The 20,494-nt window shown below is 51.0% G+C and overlaps 9 protein-coding genes across 9 annotated transcripts; 6 read left to right on the top strand and 3 right to left on the bottom strand.

Moving 5' to 3' along the window:
* Positions 1-510: 510 nt before the first annotated feature.
* Aspvir_000478 (putative serine/threonine protein kinase) lies at positions 511-3,314 on the top strand (the record flags this gene model as incomplete). Its single annotated transcript, XM_043265613.1, has 4 exons — positions 511-960; positions 1,022-1,136; positions 1,190-1,359; positions 1,410-3,314. The coding sequence occupies 4 exons, from the start codon at positions 511-513 to the stop codon at positions 3,312-3,314; spliced, it is 2,640 nt and encodes an 879-aa protein (XP_043121548.1).
* Positions 3,315-3,506: 192 nt separating this feature from the next.
* Positions 3,507-4,609, bottom strand: Aspvir_000477 (endonuclease/exonuclease/phosphatase family protein; the record flags this gene model as incomplete). The annotated part of the gene is made up of 2 exons (XM_043265612.1): positions 3,507-4,048; positions 4,102-4,609. 2 exons carry the CDS (start codon positions 4,607-4,609, stop codon positions 3,507-3,509), a joined length of 1,050 nt encoding a protein of 349 aa, XP_043121547.1.
* Positions 4,610-5,212: 603 nt separating this feature from the next.
* Aspvir_000476 (uncharacterized protein) lies at positions 5,213-6,455 on the top strand (the record flags this gene model as incomplete). The annotated part of the gene is made up of 2 exons (XM_043265611.1): positions 5,213-5,383; positions 5,442-6,455. The coding sequence occupies 2 exons, from the start codon at positions 5,213-5,215 to the stop codon at positions 6,453-6,455; spliced, it is 1,185 nt and encodes a 394-aa protein (XP_043121546.1).
* Positions 6,456-8,068: 1,613 nt separating this feature from the next.
* Aspvir_000475 (serine/threonine-protein kinase) lies at positions 8,069-9,503 on the top strand (the record flags this gene model as incomplete). Its single annotated transcript, XM_043265610.1, has 4 exons — positions 8,069-8,112; positions 8,189-8,396; positions 8,452-8,608; positions 8,671-9,503. The coding sequence occupies 4 exons, from the start codon at positions 8,069-8,071 to the stop codon at positions 9,501-9,503; spliced, it is 1,242 nt and encodes a 413-aa protein (XP_043121545.1).
* A 785-nt stretch (positions 9,504-10,288) lies between these two features.
* Aspvir_000474 (ubiquitin-conjugating enzyme E2) lies at positions 10,289-10,994 on the top strand (the record flags this gene model as incomplete). Its single annotated transcript, XM_043265609.1, has 3 exons — positions 10,289-10,393; positions 10,497-10,647; positions 10,711-10,994. 3 exons carry the CDS (start codon positions 10,289-10,291, stop codon positions 10,992-10,994), a joined length of 540 nt encoding a protein of 179 aa, XP_043121544.1.
* A 784-nt stretch (positions 10,995-11,778) lies between these two features.
* On the bottom strand, positions 11,779-13,326 carry Aspvir_000473 (NADH-quinone oxidoreductase subunit D; the record flags this gene model as incomplete). Its single annotated transcript, XM_043265608.1, has 3 exons — positions 11,779-11,816; positions 11,883-12,603; positions 12,673-13,326. 3 exons carry the CDS (start codon positions 13,324-13,326, stop codon positions 11,779-11,781), a joined length of 1,413 nt encoding a protein of 470 aa, XP_043121543.1.
* A 434-nt stretch (positions 13,327-13,760) lies between these two features.
* Positions 13,761-15,034, top strand: Aspvir_000472 (DNA-directed RNA polymerase core subunit RPC40; the record flags this gene model as incomplete). The annotated part of the gene is made up of 3 exons (XM_043265607.1): positions 13,761-13,805; positions 13,863-13,967; positions 14,060-15,034. 3 exons carry the CDS (start codon positions 13,761-13,763, stop codon positions 15,032-15,034), a joined length of 1,125 nt encoding a protein of 374 aa, XP_043121542.1.
* A 271-nt stretch (positions 15,035-15,305) lies between these two features.
* Aspvir_000471 (NEDD8-activating protein UBA3) lies at positions 15,306-16,842 on the bottom strand (the record flags this gene model as incomplete). Its single annotated transcript, XM_043265606.1, has 6 exons — positions 15,306-16,057; positions 16,113-16,409; positions 16,468-16,547; positions 16,605-16,610; positions 16,661-16,762; positions 16,814-16,842. The coding sequence occupies 6 exons, from the start codon at positions 16,840-16,842 to the stop codon at positions 15,306-15,308; spliced, it is 1,266 nt and encodes a 421-aa protein (XP_043121541.1).
* Positions 16,843-17,196: 354 nt separating this feature from the next.
* Positions 17,197-20,477, top strand: Aspvir_000470 (telomere length regulation TEL2 family protein; the record flags this gene model as incomplete). The annotated part of the gene is made up of 6 exons (XM_043265605.1): positions 17,197-18,046; positions 18,098-18,445; positions 18,500-18,586; positions 18,640-19,186; positions 19,238-19,951; positions 20,015-20,477. The coding sequence occupies 6 exons, from the start codon at positions 17,197-17,199 to the stop codon at positions 20,475-20,477; spliced, it is 3,009 nt and encodes a 1,002-aa protein (XP_043121540.1).
* Positions 20,478-20,494: the final 17 nt, after the last annotated feature.

Raw genomic sequence — 20,494 nt, 5'->3', positions numbered from 1 at the left:
GGGCTAAATTAGCGTCCGCCGTTTAGCGTGGTTTCACTCTCATCACCCACATTCTCCCTCACAAGAAGAAAGAAAGATCACCATCAAACTTCTTGTATAGCTCTCTTCAACACTTCTACGAGGTTTTGGGAAAGAAAGAACTGGGATTAACTTGGGTAAATATTACTAGATTCTGTTTGCTGATACATAAGATTCCGTGGACATGTTGAGTGGAGGCTGGGGTGTCCTTTAACGACTTTCCTTGATGGCGAAACAGGCACTGGCGAGGTGAACAACACAACACTTTGCAGTTGACAACAGCCACTGTCTCGCGTGTCGTGTCTGGCATGAGAGATCTCAGACCTGTCTGTGATTGAGCATCAATATTCGCTGTTTATGCCTTCGCCAGAGGCAGTGAGAGCTCTCACAGGCTAGCTTATCGACCGACGCCTCGAGGGCCTTTTGTGTCAGCTCTGTCCGGTCAAATAAAACCTTTCTATTGCAACTGTGGGCCTTATTGTGTACTTCAATATGGACAGCACTCGCGTCTCAGGGTTTCTGGACCCGACGTCCGCGATGGCGGCCGCCATCAGCAAGCACAAAGCAGAAGCCATCAAGCTGGCACGTGAACAAGGCGCCGCCGTGCGCGAGATGTGTCGCAGAGCAAAAACAGAGCCGCCGCCGTATGAGTTTGAAGAACTGATAGGGAAGGGTTCCTATGGCCGTGTCTACAAGGGCCACCAGCTACCTTCGCGCAAAGTCGTCGCGATCAAGGTGATGGATATTGATTCGATGGACTACAAGTCTGTTAGGGACCTCAAGGACGAATCAATTAAGGATTTCATACATGAGACGAAAGTTATGAAACAGGTCAAGGATGCTGGTGCGAAAAATATCAACGAGTTGATTGAGGCCATCTCGATCCATAGCCAGTTGTGGCTGGTCTGCGAGTACTGCCCTGGTGGTAGCGTTAGGACTTTGGTAGGCCCTGCGTTGTTACTCTTTCCCTCCGCTTGTCATATTCTGACTTCGCAATGTTTAGATGAGAGCAACTGGTGATAAGCTCGATGAAAGATTCATCATCCCCATCGCACGCGAGTTGGCTGCTGGCTTGCGTGCAATCCACGAGGCTGGTATCATCCATCGGGACATTAAAGGTATGTAGGCCTCTGCTGTCTGATTTTAACTCACCCGCTGAAGCTTTTGGTAGCTGCGAACATCTTGATCCACGAGGAAGGACGGCTCCAGATCTGCGATTTCGGTGTTGCGGGAGTACTCCAGTCGCACGTGGACAAGCGATCAACCTGGATCGGGACGCCTCACTGGATGCCCCCGGAAATGTTCTCAACTCGAGGCGAAGCTCATAAATATGGAAGTGAGGTGAGGCTGTCAATTTCTGCTCAATCCCTTGAAAATACTGACAAGCCAAGGTCGACGTGTGGGCATATGGTTGCACTCTCTTCGAATTCGCAACGGGGAATCCTCCGAACTCCAATTTACGGGAACGGATGCAAATTGGAAGGCAACTCAACCGTACCACACCGCGTCTTGCAAATGAAGAATACAGTGACTGCCTTAAAGACCTAGTATCATTCGCCCTCGAGTCGGATCCCATATCGCGCCCTACAATGGCAGACATCATGTCACATTCGTATATTGCTGGAACAGACGAGCAGTACCCGACTTCTTCACTCAGCGAGTTGGTGCGCATCTACTATCAATGGTCTCAGCGGGGAGGGCAGCGAATCTCGTTATTCCATCCGGGAGGTGCTGCCGCTGCGGAATTCCCCGACTATGAGCCAGACTTTGAAGAAGACTGGAACTTCAGTACGACAGATGGCTTTGAACGGAGATTTTCCGTCATTGATCTGGACCGGATAGCCGCCTCGTTAGCCGAGCTAGAAGAGCAGATGAGTCCAACGACGACAGCTCAGCAGGATCGCGATCCCTTCGATGAGCCAGCCGGATCCGAAATGTCCGTGGAAGACAAGGCCAACTTCGACGAGCGTGTCCGCCGAGGCGCTGCGGCAATGGAAGGGCTATTCAACGAAGACATGCCGAGTTACAAGTACGAAACGAAGAACGATTTTGTGCCCATTGAGCCCAAGCCTCCAGCGTCTGATCTGCCTCTTCGCACGGAGACAGATCGGTCTTCCGTGACGTCTACATTCATTGACATTGACATCGGCTCATTCGACTCGTCGCATTATGCGGCTGGAGCTGCATCGGCTCAGCCGTTCCAACTCGCAGACGCGGATACAATCAGAGCCAATAGATCCACCGGTCGCCAGCAACCCAATCCTGTTGAAGGCAGGCCACGGTCATCGAGTCGTGATGCGGATGATAATGACGAATCCCAGCAACTAACTTATCAGCCCCAGACTGGCCCACGCCCTCCGACGATGGACTGGAAATTTCCGGTATTTATGCAACCGTTGGAAGCAGAGCAAGCCGAACCGGAGAGGGCACAGTCACCAAAGGTGTCGGAGTCGCAACAGGAGGATAAACGAGCAACCATGGACTGGACCTTCCCAGACGAGGCCCAACAGAAAGACAAACGAGCAACTATGGACTGGACCTTCCCGGACATGACTACCGCTAAGCCTCTGGATGGCGAAGATCCCGGCCGCCACGATACCCTTCGAGCGCCGCTTCCCGAGCTTCAGCCATCAGCTACCATTCGACAGTCCACCATCGGAGAGCCTGGGGATTCGCGACCCTCCACCTCAGCATCGACTGGCTCCGATATCTCAGCTCACTCAGATACAGACTATAATCCCTTCAAGTTTGACCGTCCTCCTACGCCTCCCGGTGAGCTTGCTGAAGCACATGGGCATTTTTTCAACAAGGAGCTACCGGAAACGCTAGAATCGGTGGGCTACGGCGACTTTGAACGGTCGTCAGTGTTAGACGGGCCGGGGCCAGATGAGGAAGACTCGCAGTCAGTGATCTGGGAGAACAGCACAGAAATCGGTGTTCAACCCTCGCATACAGAACCATTTCCCACCGCCATTCCATCCAAAGAGCTGGAGTCCCACCAACCTTTTCCAACGCTGAGTGAGTCGCCTATGATTGAGCCTTTACCCACTGCCCGGCGAGATCCGCGCCCGGCTACAAGGGATGTTATGGAGCCGGTCTACTTTCCCGATCTCGTACCGCCGCAACTTGAGGCTCTGACGGCCGGGGCGGAAGAAAGCACTGTGACTGCCGAACTGGACAGACTTTTGGGCGATTTTCTTGATGCCCTCTCTGCAACTGGAGATGCATTGTCCCGAGTCGCCGTCGTTCCAGAGACAGCAAGACGTCGACCGTCAATATCTGAACAGGCTGAATAAACTTTTGTTTCTTTTTAGGTGTTGATCTAAGATCTTGCGACAGGCGCTTGGATGGATACTTGGAAGAACAGACAGGTTGTCTATTGAACACAACGTCTGTCAAGTCCGTATTGATCAATGAAGCTCATGATGGATACTGTACATAACCCCAAATAAAGAACAATTGTCAATATAGCGTCTCTCAACTTCAAATCAACAGCTCGACGACGAGACTTGGAACTCCCCCTGTAGACCCAAGTGATCCGTGACCCAGACCTCTTCATCCGAGTAATCTTCGTCCTCGCTGTCAGAGTGATCTCCCTGAAAAGTAACCGTCACGCTGACCCCTTCTCCAATCCGTTTCAGACTCTTCGCCTCAACCCCACCACAATACAGGATCTTATCCATACGACTACACCCAAACTGCTCCTTCATCCAATCCGGCACCTGCTGACCCCACGTGAAACTCTCCTCCGTCCCCTCCCTCCCGCCTAGAACTAAGAACGCATCTCTGAGACCACACTCCTCCGGCGCGGAGCGATCCTCCGACGCAAAGGCGTTAAGGTCGCCTGCTAGAATAGCTGCATGGGGAGTCGGCGGCGCATACATGCCCTCATCCTCATCCTCATCCTCAGGCCCAGGCGCAGGGCCAGACCCATGCATGAAGCTCGAGGCGAGACGTAGCTGCACCGGACGTCTGGGCGGATGCGAAGCAAGACTCTCGAGATGTGTATTGCACAGTCGTAGGATGCATTCTTTTGTGTCCTTAGCTTCAACCACTACCGAAAACGATGGATACGCAACTTACCACGCTCGGCCCCTGGGGGCCCCACATCAACATCAACAAATAACCCATCCCTCTCCATTCTTGAATTCGAATACGGCACCCGGAATACACCCCGCACCACCAACCGTTTATCGATCATCGTCGTTGTCCCGTAGGACCCGCGCCAATGATCGGTGCTGGTATCGGTGATGAAGAACTTTTCCTGTATCCAGCCCGATTCTTGGATCAGCTGGAGATCTGACTCGACCATCTCCTGGAGGAAGATGACTGATGGGGTCTCGTTGTCGTGCTGGATGCTGTGCTGGCGGGACAGGTACTTCAGTGCTGCGGCCATGCGTTCGCGGCTGAGCGGGGTCTGGAAGTCGATGTTCCAGGTTGTTAGTCGGATTCTGGTTACATTTTTGTTGTGGGTTTGATGAAGACCAGAAGTGCTGGGGTTTTTGGTGATGTCTGTTGAGCTCCGGATTGGCGTCCAGGTGTTGTTGAAGAAGTGGTAGAAGGGCTGTGGGTTGGCGCGGTCGAGCCTCATGGTGAATTTTGCTGTGGATAGTTTCTTCGAGAGTCCAGGGATTAGTTTGGAGGTCATTTAGAAGACTACTCAGTATGTTGGGTTCTGCTTTTATTAAGGCTTGGATGGATAGATGGGATGGATGATGGCTGCCTGGAGAGTCGTCATGTTGGTGCTATGGTTACTCAACGGTCATAACTAATTCATGTACTATACGTACATTTGAGGATTAGAATCTCTCATCAACATTATGGGTTTACTATTGCTCAAGGGTTCTGATCTCTTGATGTCATTTGGCTTCATGTTTAATAATGGAGCATTTACTAAGTGAGTGTGGTGTATCTTTCAGCATTATCATTTTAGACTTCCTGGTATATCACAACCAGGCTGAAGTGCTACCGGTGAATGCAGCGCTCAGAACTGCACTCATCCTCAGCGCATCTAGTCATTGTTGACGACGCCTCGACGCGTCTCGTCTCGAGTCTACACACGCTCGTTTCTCTCCTTCAGGTCATCCATCTTTTACTATCCACCAGTTGGGTTTGTCCCCCATTGCCCGGAGAGATGCATGTCCTGTGTTCGGTCAGCCATTGTCCAGGTCTTTCGTTCTAGCACTCGTTGGAAATGGCTCTCTCAATCGCGAAAAAGTTCATTCGTTTTGAAGCTTCTCCATCGCCCCAGTCCCCAGAGCAATGGAAGAAAACAATTCAAGATGTCAAGCTGCTGTATTTCCAGCGTCAGTACAAGCAATGCGCCGCCCGTTCTTTTGAGATCCTGGAGGCTGTAAAAGAGCCAGTGAGTAGAACCCGTTGCTATCAAAATAGGTATGCATTAACATGCTCTTGATCGGCAGATCCATCCGGTCTACAAGACATACCTTTATTTCTACAGCGCCATTTCCTATGAGGAAATGGGCCGAGCAGCCCATAACTACTCCCGGAGAAAGATTCCTCTGCTGAATTCCGCCCTGGACAGCTTCGTCACCTGCAGTGCAATTCTGCCCTCGACAATTCCAGTTCCTGAAATCAACTCGGAGAGCTCGAGTCCTGCTTCGTTGGTGGAGTCATGGACCGCATCAGATTTTTCGGAGAGTCCTTCGCCTGTCGGGGGCCTCGTGAGCAGCATTACGGACATCATCGACAAGTCCATGCACTGCCCGGACGATGATCCTTTCATCTCAGATAGTGAGGGCTGGGTTGATCTGGCTCTCGACATTCCAGAGGCCCTTCCACCCCGCATTCCACAGGACGATCAGCGACTCATGCCTTCGCCCCTTCGACTTCGAAAGTCGTCGGTTGATCTCCGTCCGGCTGGTCGACAGAATCAACCCGCGAGACTTTGTCGTCCCCCTCCTCTTCCTATCAAGATTCTGCCTGCGGATGCCATGGAAAAGAACCACGAACCTTCAGGACCTAGCAGAACTCCCCGCGCGCACGATAGAGGAGAAGTCCACGCGGATGAGCACAAACAAACGCCCGTGACACCGTCACGCGCCGAGTCCATTAGACGATATAACAGCACCCTCCAGTCCTTGCGAGTTCAGATCAACTCCAGCATCGCCGACATTCACACACTCATGGACGAGGTCAAGGAGTTGCAGTCTGCCCGTCGAGCGTCGAAGAGTTTCCGCCGGTCTGCTTCATTCTGGAGTTTCAGTCCCGTCAAGGAGGGTCCTGATGGTCAAGAGAAACTGGGTAGTTCGGGGAGAGTCATTGTCAAGGAGACCAAGGAGCAGCGGATTGCTCGACTGCGTGCCGAGGGATGGAAGACGGTCGGGTTGAGGTCTCCAGTCCGTGGCTGGAAGGGAGCGGCGTACTACCAAGCGTACTGCAATTCTGTTTTGGACGAATTGTATCTTGAGGTGTAAATAATAAGGGTCTGACAGCTGTCTTGTCATTAGGGGGTTCTTGTGGCAGAGTACGGAGTATACCATTGATTGCGGGTTCTGAAGCGCATATCCGCTCATGATACCATGTCTAGTACGATGATTTGTGAGCTATCTAGAAACGAAAACCAAAAATAACGTGATGTTGCATGAGCGATCACAGATGAAGAATTGACTCCATCAACCGTCTATTTAGCGATCGTCTCAGCTTGCGACCCCGTCCCACTATTTTTGGGTGGTGCCTTGAAAGTGGATCCGGCTTCAAGTACAAAAAAAAGTCGCACAAGGTCGCTGGCGCGTTTCATGCTGATGAAAGGCTGAGGGTCCTAGTGTTCTCTGCAATGCAGAAAATGATCAAGATGTGATTGATCGAAATTCAACAAATGGTTGACACCACCTGAGATCTGACCTGCTAGGGAGATAGGACAAGAGCACGATGCATTGTACCAGAGTGAAATCGAACTCAGTGAAGAGACCGACAAGGCTGAGATCAGGCAGGCATCGTAGCCCCTGGAGTAGCTGATAACGAATTTACGAAGATAGTCCAGAACTTCAGTGAAATGATAGGGGAAAAGAACCCTCAGCCACTGAGATTTCGGGACTCGATAATCTACTCCGTATCCATCATACACTCGGGGATATTTGGATCAGCCCCGCCGCTGCCCAAGGCTCGACCAGCTGGAGGTAAAGACTCCGTGGCTGTGCTGGTGAGACTCGCGGCGATTCAGAGAGACGGTCTGGAGTCTGGACAGTGCGATAAAATTAAATAAAGTATGGATAGTCCAAGGTCCAGACATCATTATTTCTTCAATTCATCCTTCTCTTGAAGAGACATTGTACACTCCAGCATCTTTCCTCCCGTGCGTCTGCATCAATTCCACCGATCGGCGTGGTCTTTAGAGGCTCAGTATGTTTATTTTCCCATCCCCTATTGACTTCATGTACGCCGACCAGTCTTGAGAAGCGCCGCTCCGTCCTGGCTGGTTGAGATCATGTACTGACCTGCCATTCGATCTAGAATCATAAGAGAGGGAACAGAAACAGACATCGTCTTCGTCCTCGACATTCCCAAATTCTCCCAAAACCGATTCCTTCGCCCCGCCCTCCTTGTCCCCTCACGTGCGGGGTCTCCCATCAGCTTCGTTCTGTCCGCTGGCCTCAGCCCTCTACCACACGTTCTATTTCCGAGATTGGGTCCCTGTCAGACAGACCCTGCTTCGTCACAATGAGTTGTGAGTCTCGCCTGTCTTCGTTTTCGCTTCGTCAATGCCCCTTGTGATGTGGCTTGCTTCTCTCTACTACATGTCCTACCATTGATGCTTTTCACGTGCGCTCAAATGCTGGAGCCTGCTGGTCTGGACTTGTTTCGTGCGATCATGTCCCTGCTAGCATTACCGTTAGACCTCTCGAGTAGTAATGCAAGTCTTTTTGGGCTACTCGTTCTCCTATTGTTCTTTGGTTCGCCCATTCCCGTGGGATTTTGAGTTTCTCACTGCTTTTTCCTTTTGCTCTTTTGTCCTACGCTGTTTTCTATGGGGCTGCTGTCCCTTATACGGAAAGATGCTAACCATGGCATGGTTGTCTTAGTCTCTACTATGTTTAACAAGCTGTCCGGGCAGCCCGAGAGTTACGAAAAGAAGTACGGTGTTCCAAGCCCTCTCGCCTCCTTTTCATCCTCCCAATCCCACTGCGGATATTGTGCTCACCTCTTCTAGAGCACTGTACAGGTTTGGAAGGACACTAGGTGCAGGCACTTATGGTATCGTCCGTGAAGCAGAGAGCAGTGGCGGCAAGGTTGCAATCAAAATCATCCTGAAGAAAAATGTCCGCGGCAATGAGCGCATGGTCTACGACGAGCTGGAGATGTTGCAGGCGCTCGATCACCCCAACATTGTTCACTTTGTAGATTGGTTCGAATCCAAGGTGGGTGCACGAGCTTAGCTTACTCTTCGCCGATCGCAGTCTGACGGTGAATCAGGACAAATTTTACATTGTCACTCAGCTGGCCACTGGTGGTGAGCTGTTTGATCGGATTTGCGACTGCGGCAAATTCACAGAGAAGGATGCTTCCCAGACAATCCGGCAGGTGCTGGGTGCTGTGAACTACCTTCACGAGCGGAATATCGTCCACCGAGGTCAGTTTTTCAGCGGCTTTTCCCTGCTGCCGAACAGTGCACTAATGCTGGCTCATGTCTAGATCTGAAACCCGAGAACCTCCTCTATCTCACTCGCGACCCCAAATCCCCCCTGGTGTTGGCCGATTTTGGTATCGCGAAAATGCTGGAGAACCCTACCGAAGTCCTCACGACCATGGCGGGTTCATTTGGTTATGCGGCGCCCGAGGTCATGCTCAAGCAAGGCCACGGAAAGGCCGTCGACCTATGGTCCCTCGGTGTTATCACCTACACCCTGCTGTGCGGATATTCGCCCTTCCGATCGGAAAACCTGTCCGACCTGATCGAAGAATGCCGCTCTGCCCGGATCGTCTTCCACGAACGCTACTGGCGCGATGTCTCCAAGGATGCCAAGGACTTCATTCTCAGCCTGCTCCAGCCTGACCCCGCCAAGCGGCCCACGTCGCAGGATGCCTTGAAACACCCGTGGCTGACTGGTGAGTCTGCCAGCGACCGCGACTTGCTACCTGAGATCCGTGCCTACATCGCCCGCTCCCGCCTCCGGAGAGGAATCGAGATCATCAAGCTGGCGAACCGCATTGAAGCGCTCAAGATGCAGGAAGACGAAGAGGACGATATCCCCAGCCCTGCCGAGATGGCGGCATCTGCAGCAGAGCCCAGCAAATCCTGTGACACAACAGCGTTTCCTCCTCTCGGGGGGACGGAAGCAAATGCGAGCTCATCCCCTGCGCCTGTTGATGGTACAACTGGTGGGACCAAAAAGCGGAGTCTGAGCAAGATCGCACGCGGCGCGATCTTCCGCGAAGTGGTTCTGGCCAAGGTTCGCGAGATGAAGGAGAACGAAGAGCGTGAAAAACTCGAACGGGAAGCTCGAGAGCGAACTGCCCATGCTTGATTTTCCAACCGATAGTCGATCGGTTTGCTTTCGTATTTATTAGAGCCTGTTCATATCTTGTGTATCCGGATCATGTTCGAGTTGATCTTCGAATATGATTTTTATGATTCCCTGTGCGAATTCAAATGCTTTTCTTATAATCAGAGTTTGTTTGCTGGCATTTCGCCGTGTTGTCTTTTGTCTCCGTATTCGTCTTTCGACCTGATTTCAGAGTTGCGCCACGTGTTCTGCCCAATGATGATCCTAAATGTGGACCGACCGTTTACTTAACCGTTGTGTCATGGGGCCATTAATAAGTGAAGCGCCAACCGAATCATGTAGGTGCTATAATGTTGATAGAGACACTGATATCAAGTGATCACGTGCTGCAGTGTCAGATGCTCTCGGACCAATCAGATGACCGGCTGCAGGTGATCGGCCGCCCCACCCACCAGAGGTAGCTGCTGTTTGGAGGTTTCCCTTTATATACAACCAGCAAAGTTCACCGTCCTCTCTCTTGATCTGTCTCTTTTACTCTGAAGCCTTACAAACTGCTCTCACTTTATAGAGATCTCCACCTCTGTGCTTACTCCGCTGAGTGGTGCCGCACAATCTTGTCTACCTTACTGACATCAGAAGCCCCGCTTTGTCAGGACGTCATACACGGCTACCCTAACAAGCTCTATGCGCGTTCGATACTAGCACCTGTGAAAAGACCAGTACTTGACCCTACGTCAGACATTGCAGCCAAAGCTTGTGTATCTTGAAGACCTCTCAGCCTCCGCTCAAGGGGCTCATCTTCCAAGATGTTTGCCGGCAAGCGTTTGAGCAAAGTATGTAATTTCATCTCCCCGCTCAATAAAGAATCGTGCAAACTGACGCTGCATGTACATCTGCAGGAGCTCCTGAAGGTACCTGCACTTCCCTGCCGCCGTATTGCAACTTAGTCCCAGGATCACAAAAAAGGGCAGCATCACCACAACCACATGCTTCTAACGTTCAATCTCTATACAGATGAAGGAACATCTCCCGCCCGGCATCTCAATAGTCAAAGACGACAATCTCGAAGAATGGCAAATGGACATTAAAGTCCTTGATGACAACCCGCTCTACAAGGACCAGACCTACCGACTCAAATTCACCTTTGGGTCGAAATATCCCATAGGTGAGCTCGCTCTCTTGCCGCACAACCCCGCGCTTGCATCAACATGGCTAATGAATACCACAGAACCACCAGAAGTCCAATTTATCGAACTCCCCAGTACATCCGGTACCCCACGGCCCATCCCCATTCACCCCCACATTTATAGCAACGGCATCATCTGCCTCGACCTCCTCAGCTCCGCCGGCTGGTCGCCTGTGCAGACGGTTGAAAGCGTCTGCATGAGTATCCAAAGCATGCTGACGGCGAATAACCGCAACGAACGGCCTCCTGGTGATGCTGAATTCGTCTCATATAACAAGCGCCGCCCACGCGATATCGCTTTCATGTACGATGATGATAATGTGTAGTCCGTATTCTGGTCCGTGGCTGAGCTTCTTGGCGTGATTGCTTTGGACTTTCAGTGGGATCGCTCGGGCGGCATAGTCTTCGGACCTCAATCTGGCATTATTCAAGGGTTAGTAGACATTCTCAGGTGTCGGTTTGTTTCCTTATCCGTTCACATTTGCGTTGGCGTTGGCGTGGGCTTTGTTTTTCTTTGACTAGGGTGCTCCATAGTGGAAAGGATGGTTTGGACCTTGTGCTGCTGGAGTTCCATCTACCCCTCTTGGGTTCTTTTATCTACATATTGTTATACAACAGCCTACTACATCGCAGTGCTAATGCATGAGGCTTTCATTTGTCCGGCCGAGTCAATGTCGGTAATCAAAAAGAATTCAGCTATGAAATCTGGAGCAGTTTTCCTGAACAAGCAGAACGGCTGTCATGGTACATTCGCATTTCTAGCCAAGAGGGAGACCGCAGTAGCCGTAGTCCCACGATTCTATTCAGCACATGACATTGTATTGAAGATTCACGTCACTATAAACAGGGTTATGGTAGCAGAAAGAAAAGAAAATGGAAGAAAACAAACGCCATGGGAAGGAATTGGTACAGCTCGGCAGTCGAATCGCCACGTCTCCATTTACATTGGCACCCCATGCACTCAACCAATAGCATGCTCAATTTTCGGGTTGAATAAGTGCAGAATGACCTGAGAGAAAGGTGCTAAGAAGAACTCGCTCTGTTCTGATTATTCCCTTCCTCTACGTGATGCATTTGCACATATTCAGGTGTGTAATAATTCACATATCTCTACCGGTCGACTTCACCGAACACAAGATCCATTGTACCTGAAAGTTGGCATGTTAGCGGACTGAAGGAACTCGGGATCGATATTGCAAAAAGGTGGGACCCACCGATAATAGCGACAGCATCTGCCAGAAGGTGACCACGAGAGATCTGGTCGAATCCACCCAGATGGGCAAAGCCGGGAGCACGAATCTTGCAACGGTAGGGTCTCTCACTGCCGTCACTGACAAGGAAGACACCCATTTCACCCTTGGGGGCCTCAATGGCGGAGTAGGTCTCACCAGGGGGGACGGTATATCCCTTGGTGAAGAGAAGGAAGTGGTGGATCAGAGCCTCCATGTTCTCCTTCATGGCGGCACGGGGAGGGGGAGAGATCTTGTAGTCTTCGACACGAACAGGACCAGCGGGCATCTTGTTCAAGCACTGGTGAATGATGCGCAAGGACTGGCGGAACTCCTCCATACGGCAAAGGTAACGGTCGTAGCAGTCACCGTTGACACCGACGGGAACGTCGAACTCAACCTGATCGTAGGCATCGTAGGGCTGCGACTTGCGGATATCCCAGGGAACACCAGAACCACGGAGCATGACACCAGTGAAACTCATGTTGAGGGCGTCAGCTGCGCTGACAACACCAACACCCTGAGTTCTGGCCTTCCAGATACGGTTATCCGTAAGCAGCTCCTCGGTCTCGTCGATGCGGTCGCCGAACTGGGTGGCCCATTGGTAGATATCGTCGAGAAGGCCAAGGGGAAGGTCCTGCGATACACCACCAGGGCGGACATATGCAGCGTGCAGACGGGCACCGGAGACACGCTCGTAGAACTCCTATTGAAGGTGAAAGGTCAATGCAGTGCTCCCCCATCACACGTGATGAAGGGAAAAGATGCCGCTTACCATGAGCTTCTCACGCTCCTCGAAACCCCACAGGAAAGGTGTCAAAGCACCAACGTCCATGGCGTGGGAAAGAACCGACATCAGGTGGTTCAAAACACGCGTAAGCTCCCCGAACAAAGTCCGGATCCACTTGGCTCTCTCAGGAATTTCGATGTTAAGCAGCTTCTCAACAGCCAGCGAGAAGCACTGCTCATTCGTCATCATAGAGACATAGTCAAGTCGATCGAAGTAGGGCAGAGCCTGCATGTAGGTCTTGTACTCGATCAACTTCTCGGTACCACGGTGGAGCAGACCGACATGGGGATCTGAGCGGACAATTTCTTCGCCATTGAGTTCCAGAATCAATCGAAGCACACCGTGAGCGGCAGGATGCTGGGGTCCGAAGTTGACAGTATAGTGACGGATCTTGCGGTCGACCCCTTCCGCCTGCGACTCAAGATTCGAGGCAGCCTCGGACTCTGAGGTAGCCTTGTTGGCCAGATGTGTGAAAGTCGGATCCGTCGGAATCAGTCTGGTAGCCTGGTAGCTGGTAGGCTCCGCGTACCGACGGGGAAGGGTCGTCGATATCGAACGGGTGTTTCTGGCGAAGGTAGAGGGACGAAGACAGAGCTTCTTGGGCGCACTGCCCGCCAAACGGGTGAAAGAGGTAGCCATTCGGGATGTCGCAAGAAAGGATGAGGGATCAAACAGGCCGACTGTCCTCAGTCCGGACGTAGTGAAGGAGGGACTCTGACAGGACGGTCGATGCGAACTGACGCTTGGAGGTTGCGGGACAAATTGGGTAATCACGTGACAAGAGCTTCTGGTCATCACGCCGCCTCTGGTTGGTCTTCCGAAGATCTCTAAAGCGCACCCACACTAAGCCTCCATTGGTGAAGACAACACTGGTCACGGGTTTCTACTCCGGCCCAGCAGCAACTTCCGCCCGCAAGATTCTCTCTTCAATGGGTGCGGTTTAAATGGGAGGAAATGACCGCCTTAGGCCTGCAGAAAATACTGCCGCTTGTCCCAAAGAAATTATCATCCGCTCATTTCTCGATTTCACCTCTCAGCCTCCAGCAGTCCATCTACCGGTATTGTCGGCCATCATGGCGCCTCTTATTCCATCGCAGGAGGAGCTTGATCGCAGAAGGGTACATTATTTTCTAGCTTAGCATCTGTGAATAGCCTCGTCACTAACCAGCTCTTAGATCGTCGGTATAAATCCAGAGACGGTCACCAATATTCCCTCCACAGATTTTCCGGGTCACTGGCCCGGCGAGTCGCATGAATGGAATTTGGAAAAGTTTAGAGATGTGCGTTCACCTTAAACAGTTCTTATGCAGTAGCTTTCATCATGTGTCGCAATGGTCTGAAAGTTTCTTCAACTCACGCCTACTGTTCATAGGGCTTCCGAGTCGAGTTTCATCGCAATGACCCATTCGAATCCTCCTTCTCCTTGATTGGACTTGATGCCTCCATCGCAAATGCTTTCCGTCGAATTTTGATGGCTGAAGTACCAACCCTGGCCATCGAGTACGTTTTCGTCCACAACAACACTTCCGTTATACAGGACGAAGTTCTCGCTTCGCGATTGGGTCTGATCCCGTTGAAAGGCTCAGTGGAGGGTCTCAACTGGATGCGCTGGTTCAAGAAGCCCACCGAGGACGATCCCGAATCTGGCAGCACCCCCGCCGACTACAACACCATCGTGCTACGCTTGGATGTTGAGTGTACTGAGAACCCCAACGCTGCTCCCGGCGAGGACGACCCTCGCAAACTTTACAAGAACGCGCATGTTTATGCCAAGGATATCACCTTCCACCCGGTCGGACGTCAGGAGCAGTTCTTCACTGGCGACGGTGCAATTAAGCCCGTCAATCCTGATATTCTGATCGCAAAGCTACGTCCAGGCCAGAAGATCGATATGGAGTTGCACTGCATCAAAGGGATCGGAGCTGATCACGCCAAGTTCTCACCCGTGGCTACCGCAACATACCGCCTCATGCCAGACATCAAGATTCTTCGTCCTATCATCGGTGAAGATGCCAAAAAATTCGCCAAATGCTTCCCCAAGGGAGTTATTGAGCTCGAGCCCGTCACGTCGAGGGAAGCCGCGCAGAAAGGAAGCGAATATGAGGGCCGTGCGGGCGAGATGAAGGCCGTGGTTCGTGACCCCTTCAAGGATACCGTCAGCAGAGAGTGCCTGCGACACGAGGAATTCCAGGGCAAGGTGAGGCTGGGCCGCATTCGCGATCACTTCATCTTCAACGTTGAGAGCGCTGGTCAGTTTGAAAGTGATTATCTTTTCCTCGAAAGTGTCAAGGTGCTCAAGTTGAAATGTGCGAGATGGAAGCGAGGCTTGACGGATCTCATGCGGTAATGACATTCCTGCGGCCTATCCCAACAGTTTTCGAAGTATATAATGCATTAGCCGGCGTTGGTTTTTCCTTATCTCTGTGCTTGTTGTACATCTACCAAAAAGTTGGTCAAAACCTCCTTTACGACGTCAGGAGTCTGCATGGGGATCCTCTTCAGATAATAGAAAATGCAGCTATTCATTTCTTCAAGCGTCGCTGTGTGTCTTTCTGACAATGTACTCAATCACATATCGTCGTAACCGATTCAGGCTCGTAAGCTTGAGCCACGCCGCTTCATTTGAAGATCAATTGGAAGCGGAAGTCAATAGTATATGCGGGGTCGCTAACCGCAATTTCTTGACCATTTTCAACCAATTCCTTCAGCTTTAGCTTCAGATTGCACCGGGTCTGCTCCTCTAGCTGAGGCGGGAAGCGCTGGTAGAGTGTCTTTTCTTCCGTTCTCATACTCGGCTTCTTGAGCTGGGCCTCGGCTCGCTCACCAAGACTCTCTATGAATTCCTCCAGCGTCATGTTCGGGTCCACAGTCATCTTTCGCGCCAGGTTGCCGCAAACAGGGCAATCTGGTTTCCTTTCCGCCTCAAATGTGTATGTGTAGACCCCCTCTTCACCAGCGTACATCATATAGTTCTCCAGGTAAGGGTTGCAGGAGGTAGCGATTTTCAGTGCTTCTGACGTGGTCGCGGCTGCGATGACGGCGTTTGTCGAAGCAATAGCGGGAATGATATTCTTGACCACGCCTTGGGTCATTTGAAAGGTTACGCCGTGGATGTGGAACTGGGTTGCCCTTTCAAGGGCGGCGTTATAAACCCAGCTGATATGTTCCATGTCATCACTGTCAAACGCGTCGTCCTTGCGCTTCTCTTGCCAGGCGATTTGGTGAGCCCACTCGATGCAATGCTGAGGCTGTCTGGGGATAGTTGCAATGGTGCAAAGGGGAACAGCAGGTCGAGGAGCATGCATATCTAGCTGGCATTCAATGCATGAAGACAGCGTTGGAAGAATCACACGGGCCTGGCCCTTGAAACCTACTTATGATTAGTATAACTTTGTGACGATATCGATGGCGTCGGATGGCTTTACCTTCTGTTCCCCCGTCAATGAGAGGCTTCAGACTCTCGGGATTCTCCGGATCAACCATCCCGATAAGAGTGGAATTGATCCACCGTCTGGCCTCGATACTATCCAAACCACAGACGATGATCTTGAATTGCATGTAGTAATCCTCGTCCTTGTCCTGAATCTTGCCGACATACGGCGTGATCTTGACACCCTTAACTCGATTCTCTACAAATGCTGCAGCGACCTCTGCCTTAGGCTTGCCGATGTCAGTTTGCCGGAACAGGAACTGCCGGTTCAAGTTGGAGATGTCAATCGTATCTTTTTGGAGTTAGACCAACGGATTACACAAAGTCGTATGGTGATAGGACACACTTACCCATGTCTATAACGTGAATATCCTTGAATCCTGACAAGGCAAGGTTTTTGAGAATTTCGCATCCTAAACCACCCGCGCCACTGTATCAAATTCATCAGTGACTTGATCATGGTCGTAGACAACAATCTCGGACTGACATCACTCTGGCCTCAAGTTAGCAAGTTGATATAATCATCACCTGGCAATCACGTACAGGATCTTTGACGATTCCAAGGCGCCTATCGTCTCCGGACCAGGAACCCAGTCTTCATCGCTGTAAGGACCTGGTTTCGACAAGACAGAGTAAAGGTGCTTCCTGCTTCACGTTAATCATGCTTGCCTTGCACCCTCCGAAGTCAATGCATACCACCGAGAAGTGGAACTTAGAGATGCCATATTTAAAGCTAGAAGTCTGAACTCGGCAAATAACTGTCACTAGATACTTGTTGTGACGGTTACCGTAACTGTTTTCGAACCTGCTTCAAGACACTTTTTTTTGACCGATGTCAAGTTGCTTGAGTTCACAGCCCGGAACAGAGACCTGCCCCCGTTCAAAATTGGAAAATGAGATTAATAGCCAGTTGTATTGCGATGAATGAAGGTAACAAGCCAGCTGCGCTGTTGACTGCTCAGTAACTGGGCCCAGAACACACCGCTGCACGTGACTAATCCGCTCCATACAATCTCCTCCCACTTGAGGCATAACCATCGATTGTCTTCTAGCTTCCGAGAGACATCCAATTATCGAAAATGGAAGCTCTCATGACCGTGAAGATGATGACGCGCGATTCCAGGTCGATTTTATCGCCTGCCGCGGAAGACAATTCCGTTGATGGTCTTCAGAGCCGCCAAACTGGGTCACAGGCCGAGTTAGACAATAATTCAACATCGTCAGATTATATACTGGCGGTACTGAAGTCAAAACCTGGTCACGATAATATCGCGCAAGTACTCGCCATACTTGATCCCTCCAACAAAAAGGATCGTCCTCAAGATTTCGATATCAGGGTCCCAAGCGCAAAGACCACTCAGATCCTCAATGTCTTAGTGAACATCACGATTCCCGATCACTGGGAATACGTGAAGGAGACGAAGGGCGAAGCTAGTAAACTACGAGGCATGTTCTTGCGATGTTTCAGCAGCGTTGCTGGTCTGAGTTGCTTGGTTACTCAGCTTCGTGCTCTGATAACCGCAGCGCGAGCAGCACCTCAAAATGCGGAAGGATCGAGTAATCCTATTCGACTTGCAGAGATTCTATCGGTCATCTCTGCCCTGCTGAAACCAACAGACTTTGTGTTGCGCCTTTACAATGACATTGATGCTCTTTACACTAATGAAATCCAGAAGCAGCTGGCTTGGAAAGAAATTATTGCTCTTCTTGGTGCCAGTAAACTCCTGCCTGCTGCAGCAGAAGCCCTGACCTTGATAAAAGACCTGGAAGGCCTCGGGAAGCTCTCTTGGCTTGGTGAAGGAACTCAATATGCTTCCTGGTTGGGGGCAAATATATGTCATATTGTCTCGAGGATTAATCCTAACAATGACGCGGGGTTGAAAGCAGTTGCTCTTCTAACGGCGCGGTCATTGAGTATTGGCTACACAGGTTAAGTTCTACAATACTTTGGCAGCTTGTTCATGCTAACTCAGTTTCAAGACCACCTTGCAAGAGAAATCTATTCGGGCCTTCTATTAGACAGAGCTCTTCCAACACATTTTGACTCTTTCTATGACAAACTTCGGCCAACTGAGCAACTCGCATTTCTCGAGTCAGTATTCCGCGACCTGCAGAAGAAGTATTTCCCGGTTAGCATATCCTACCTGGACTTTGCGAATACGTCCGACCAAAACGTCGAGGGTGTTGCGGCGTTGTGCTCAATCATCATTTCGAAGCGTCCACACCTTGTGAGTCAGCTATCAGACTGGCTTGCAAAAGGTCAAGCTGGCTCAATACATACTGTCGGCCTTCGTCGAGCGTTACTAGCAGCTTTGTCGGATAGAGGGGGTAACGTCTTCCCTGGTGTCCGGCCTCTGAGGTTCAACTAATAAATGCTTTCAGAAATAATTCTAGCTCTGCTATCCAAGAGCCTTGAACAATCTGGCGATAAATTTTACATCAGACACGCCCCGATAAGCAGTCAAGAAGGTAGGCCAGAAGCCCATTGTCGGGATGTCAAAGCTTGCGCTAATATTTCTCAGCAAATGCTCAAGTTGTCCTCTTGGCTGCTGGGTGTCTTCAACGACTCGATAGCTTTGCAGTCAAGGACGCAGGCCGTTCTAGTATTTTCCTGAACACCATCTCGAATCGTTTAGCAGCCTCGTCCACGAAAGCCCGCTTTCTCGGTATGATCATTGGCACCGCAATTTCGCAACTCATTGAGGAGCCAGGAAAAGCTATGAAATTTGGCCTTGAAGAGATGGAAAGCGACGAAGCAGTCTCGTATCTGGACTTAGTCAAAAAGGCAGATCGCGTTGGATCTTTGGATTATATCAAAATATCAAAAGAACAATCACCTAAGGAGCCTCGTTCACCAGCTCAAAGACCGTCTTCTTCGCGAACTGAGGGTGTGGGAGCCTCCAACGCACAATCGGTCAAGATTGTGTCAATAGAAGAGATTGGGGACTCAGAGAATGATGAGAACGAAGAGGATGATGATCTGATACCGTACGAGAAACCTGACGACGATCCATCGGATTCCGACGATGATCCAACTCTTGTACAACGCAACAAACCAACACCACCAGTGTAAGTTGATGGAACTACATTGCGAAAGATACAGACAACTGACTCGAATAGATACATTCGCGATCTGATAGCTGGCTTACGGGATACGGATAATCTCGAACGATATGATTTGGCCGTGACCACTGCCCCTTCTCTGATTCGACGCAAGACTGGCTTCGGAACCGAGCTGGCTGAGAATGTAGAGGAGCTGGCTCTTGTCCTGGTCGGACTGCAGGAGCAGGCTAAACTCCCTAAATTCCATGAATGTCGGTTACAGAGCATGATTGCTCTGATCGTATCGCAACCGCTGAAAATGGGCCGCTGGTTTGCGGCGGTATTCTTCGATGGAGACCTGTCCCAGACCCAGCGGTCCGCGGTTCTCACGGCGTTGGGTCTAAGTGCTCGCGAATTAGCAGGGAACGGTGAGGACGATGCCCGGACGCTCGGGTTGCCAACCTTACCCGACACTTCCTTTCCAACCAGAAGGTTGCCGGCAAACGTGGAAGACCTGTATTTAACGAATGAATCCCCCATCGCGAGTCTCACGAAGACCCTCTCAAAGGCGTCCCTTGAACCACTCGCAGCTCAAGCTGCAGACGCCGTATCTGGTCCAAATGCACTCAAGGTGCGAACATTTTCGTCGCGAATGGAGGTCGAGAAGAAACGTCAGCAGCGAGATGCGCAGCGACAAAAGTCGACGGTCAAGGACGTCCACAAAGTCTTGTCAGAGGGCTTCTTCTATCCTCTAGCAGGTCGCTTCGGATTAATGATGACGCAATTTTCCTCGTAAGAGCTCGAGTCTTCTCCATAGGCTGACGGACACCAGTTGACAAATTTCCTCTATCACAGGTCAACCGCGCCCTCGTACAACCCTTTTCTCATTCCGCATCTCCTCTGTCTCTTTATCCAGACACTGACACTCATCCTTTCCACCATGGGTCCCCACAACCCGTACCTTCCTAATCTCACTCAGGAGACGTTGACTTTTCTCCTTTCACTCTACACACGACCGCTTTCGGATGACCCTTCGATCGTCTCCGCACTGCTCTCGCTGTTCCTCGCAGTAGTGGACTTAAACGTCGCCTCAGGCTCCTCCGGCGAGGAACGACTTGTCACGGAATATGCGACTCAAGTAATCGAGTTGCGGGAGTGGGCCGGGTCAGTCTTTGATCGAACTGTGGCGGCACAGGGAGTGGATGACCCTCGGGAGCAGGTCAGACTATTAGCCGCAGGAGTCATGGTGAAATTGGGTGAAGTGACGGAGAGATATCAAGGGCGGTTAATGGGTGTCAACTCTGGGTTTAAGTATTAGATCTAAATAGTCCGCCC

This window comes from Aspergillus viridinutans (genome assembly GCF_018404265.1).
Source record: "Aspergillus viridinutans IFM 47045 DNA, scaffold_1, whole genome shotgun sequence".
NCBI lineage: Eukaryota > Fungi > Ascomycota > Eurotiomycetes > Eurotiales > Aspergillaceae > Aspergillus > Aspergillus viridinutans.
Note: the sequence above shows the minus strand (reverse complement) of the source record. Positions and strands in the feature narration are given on the sequence as shown.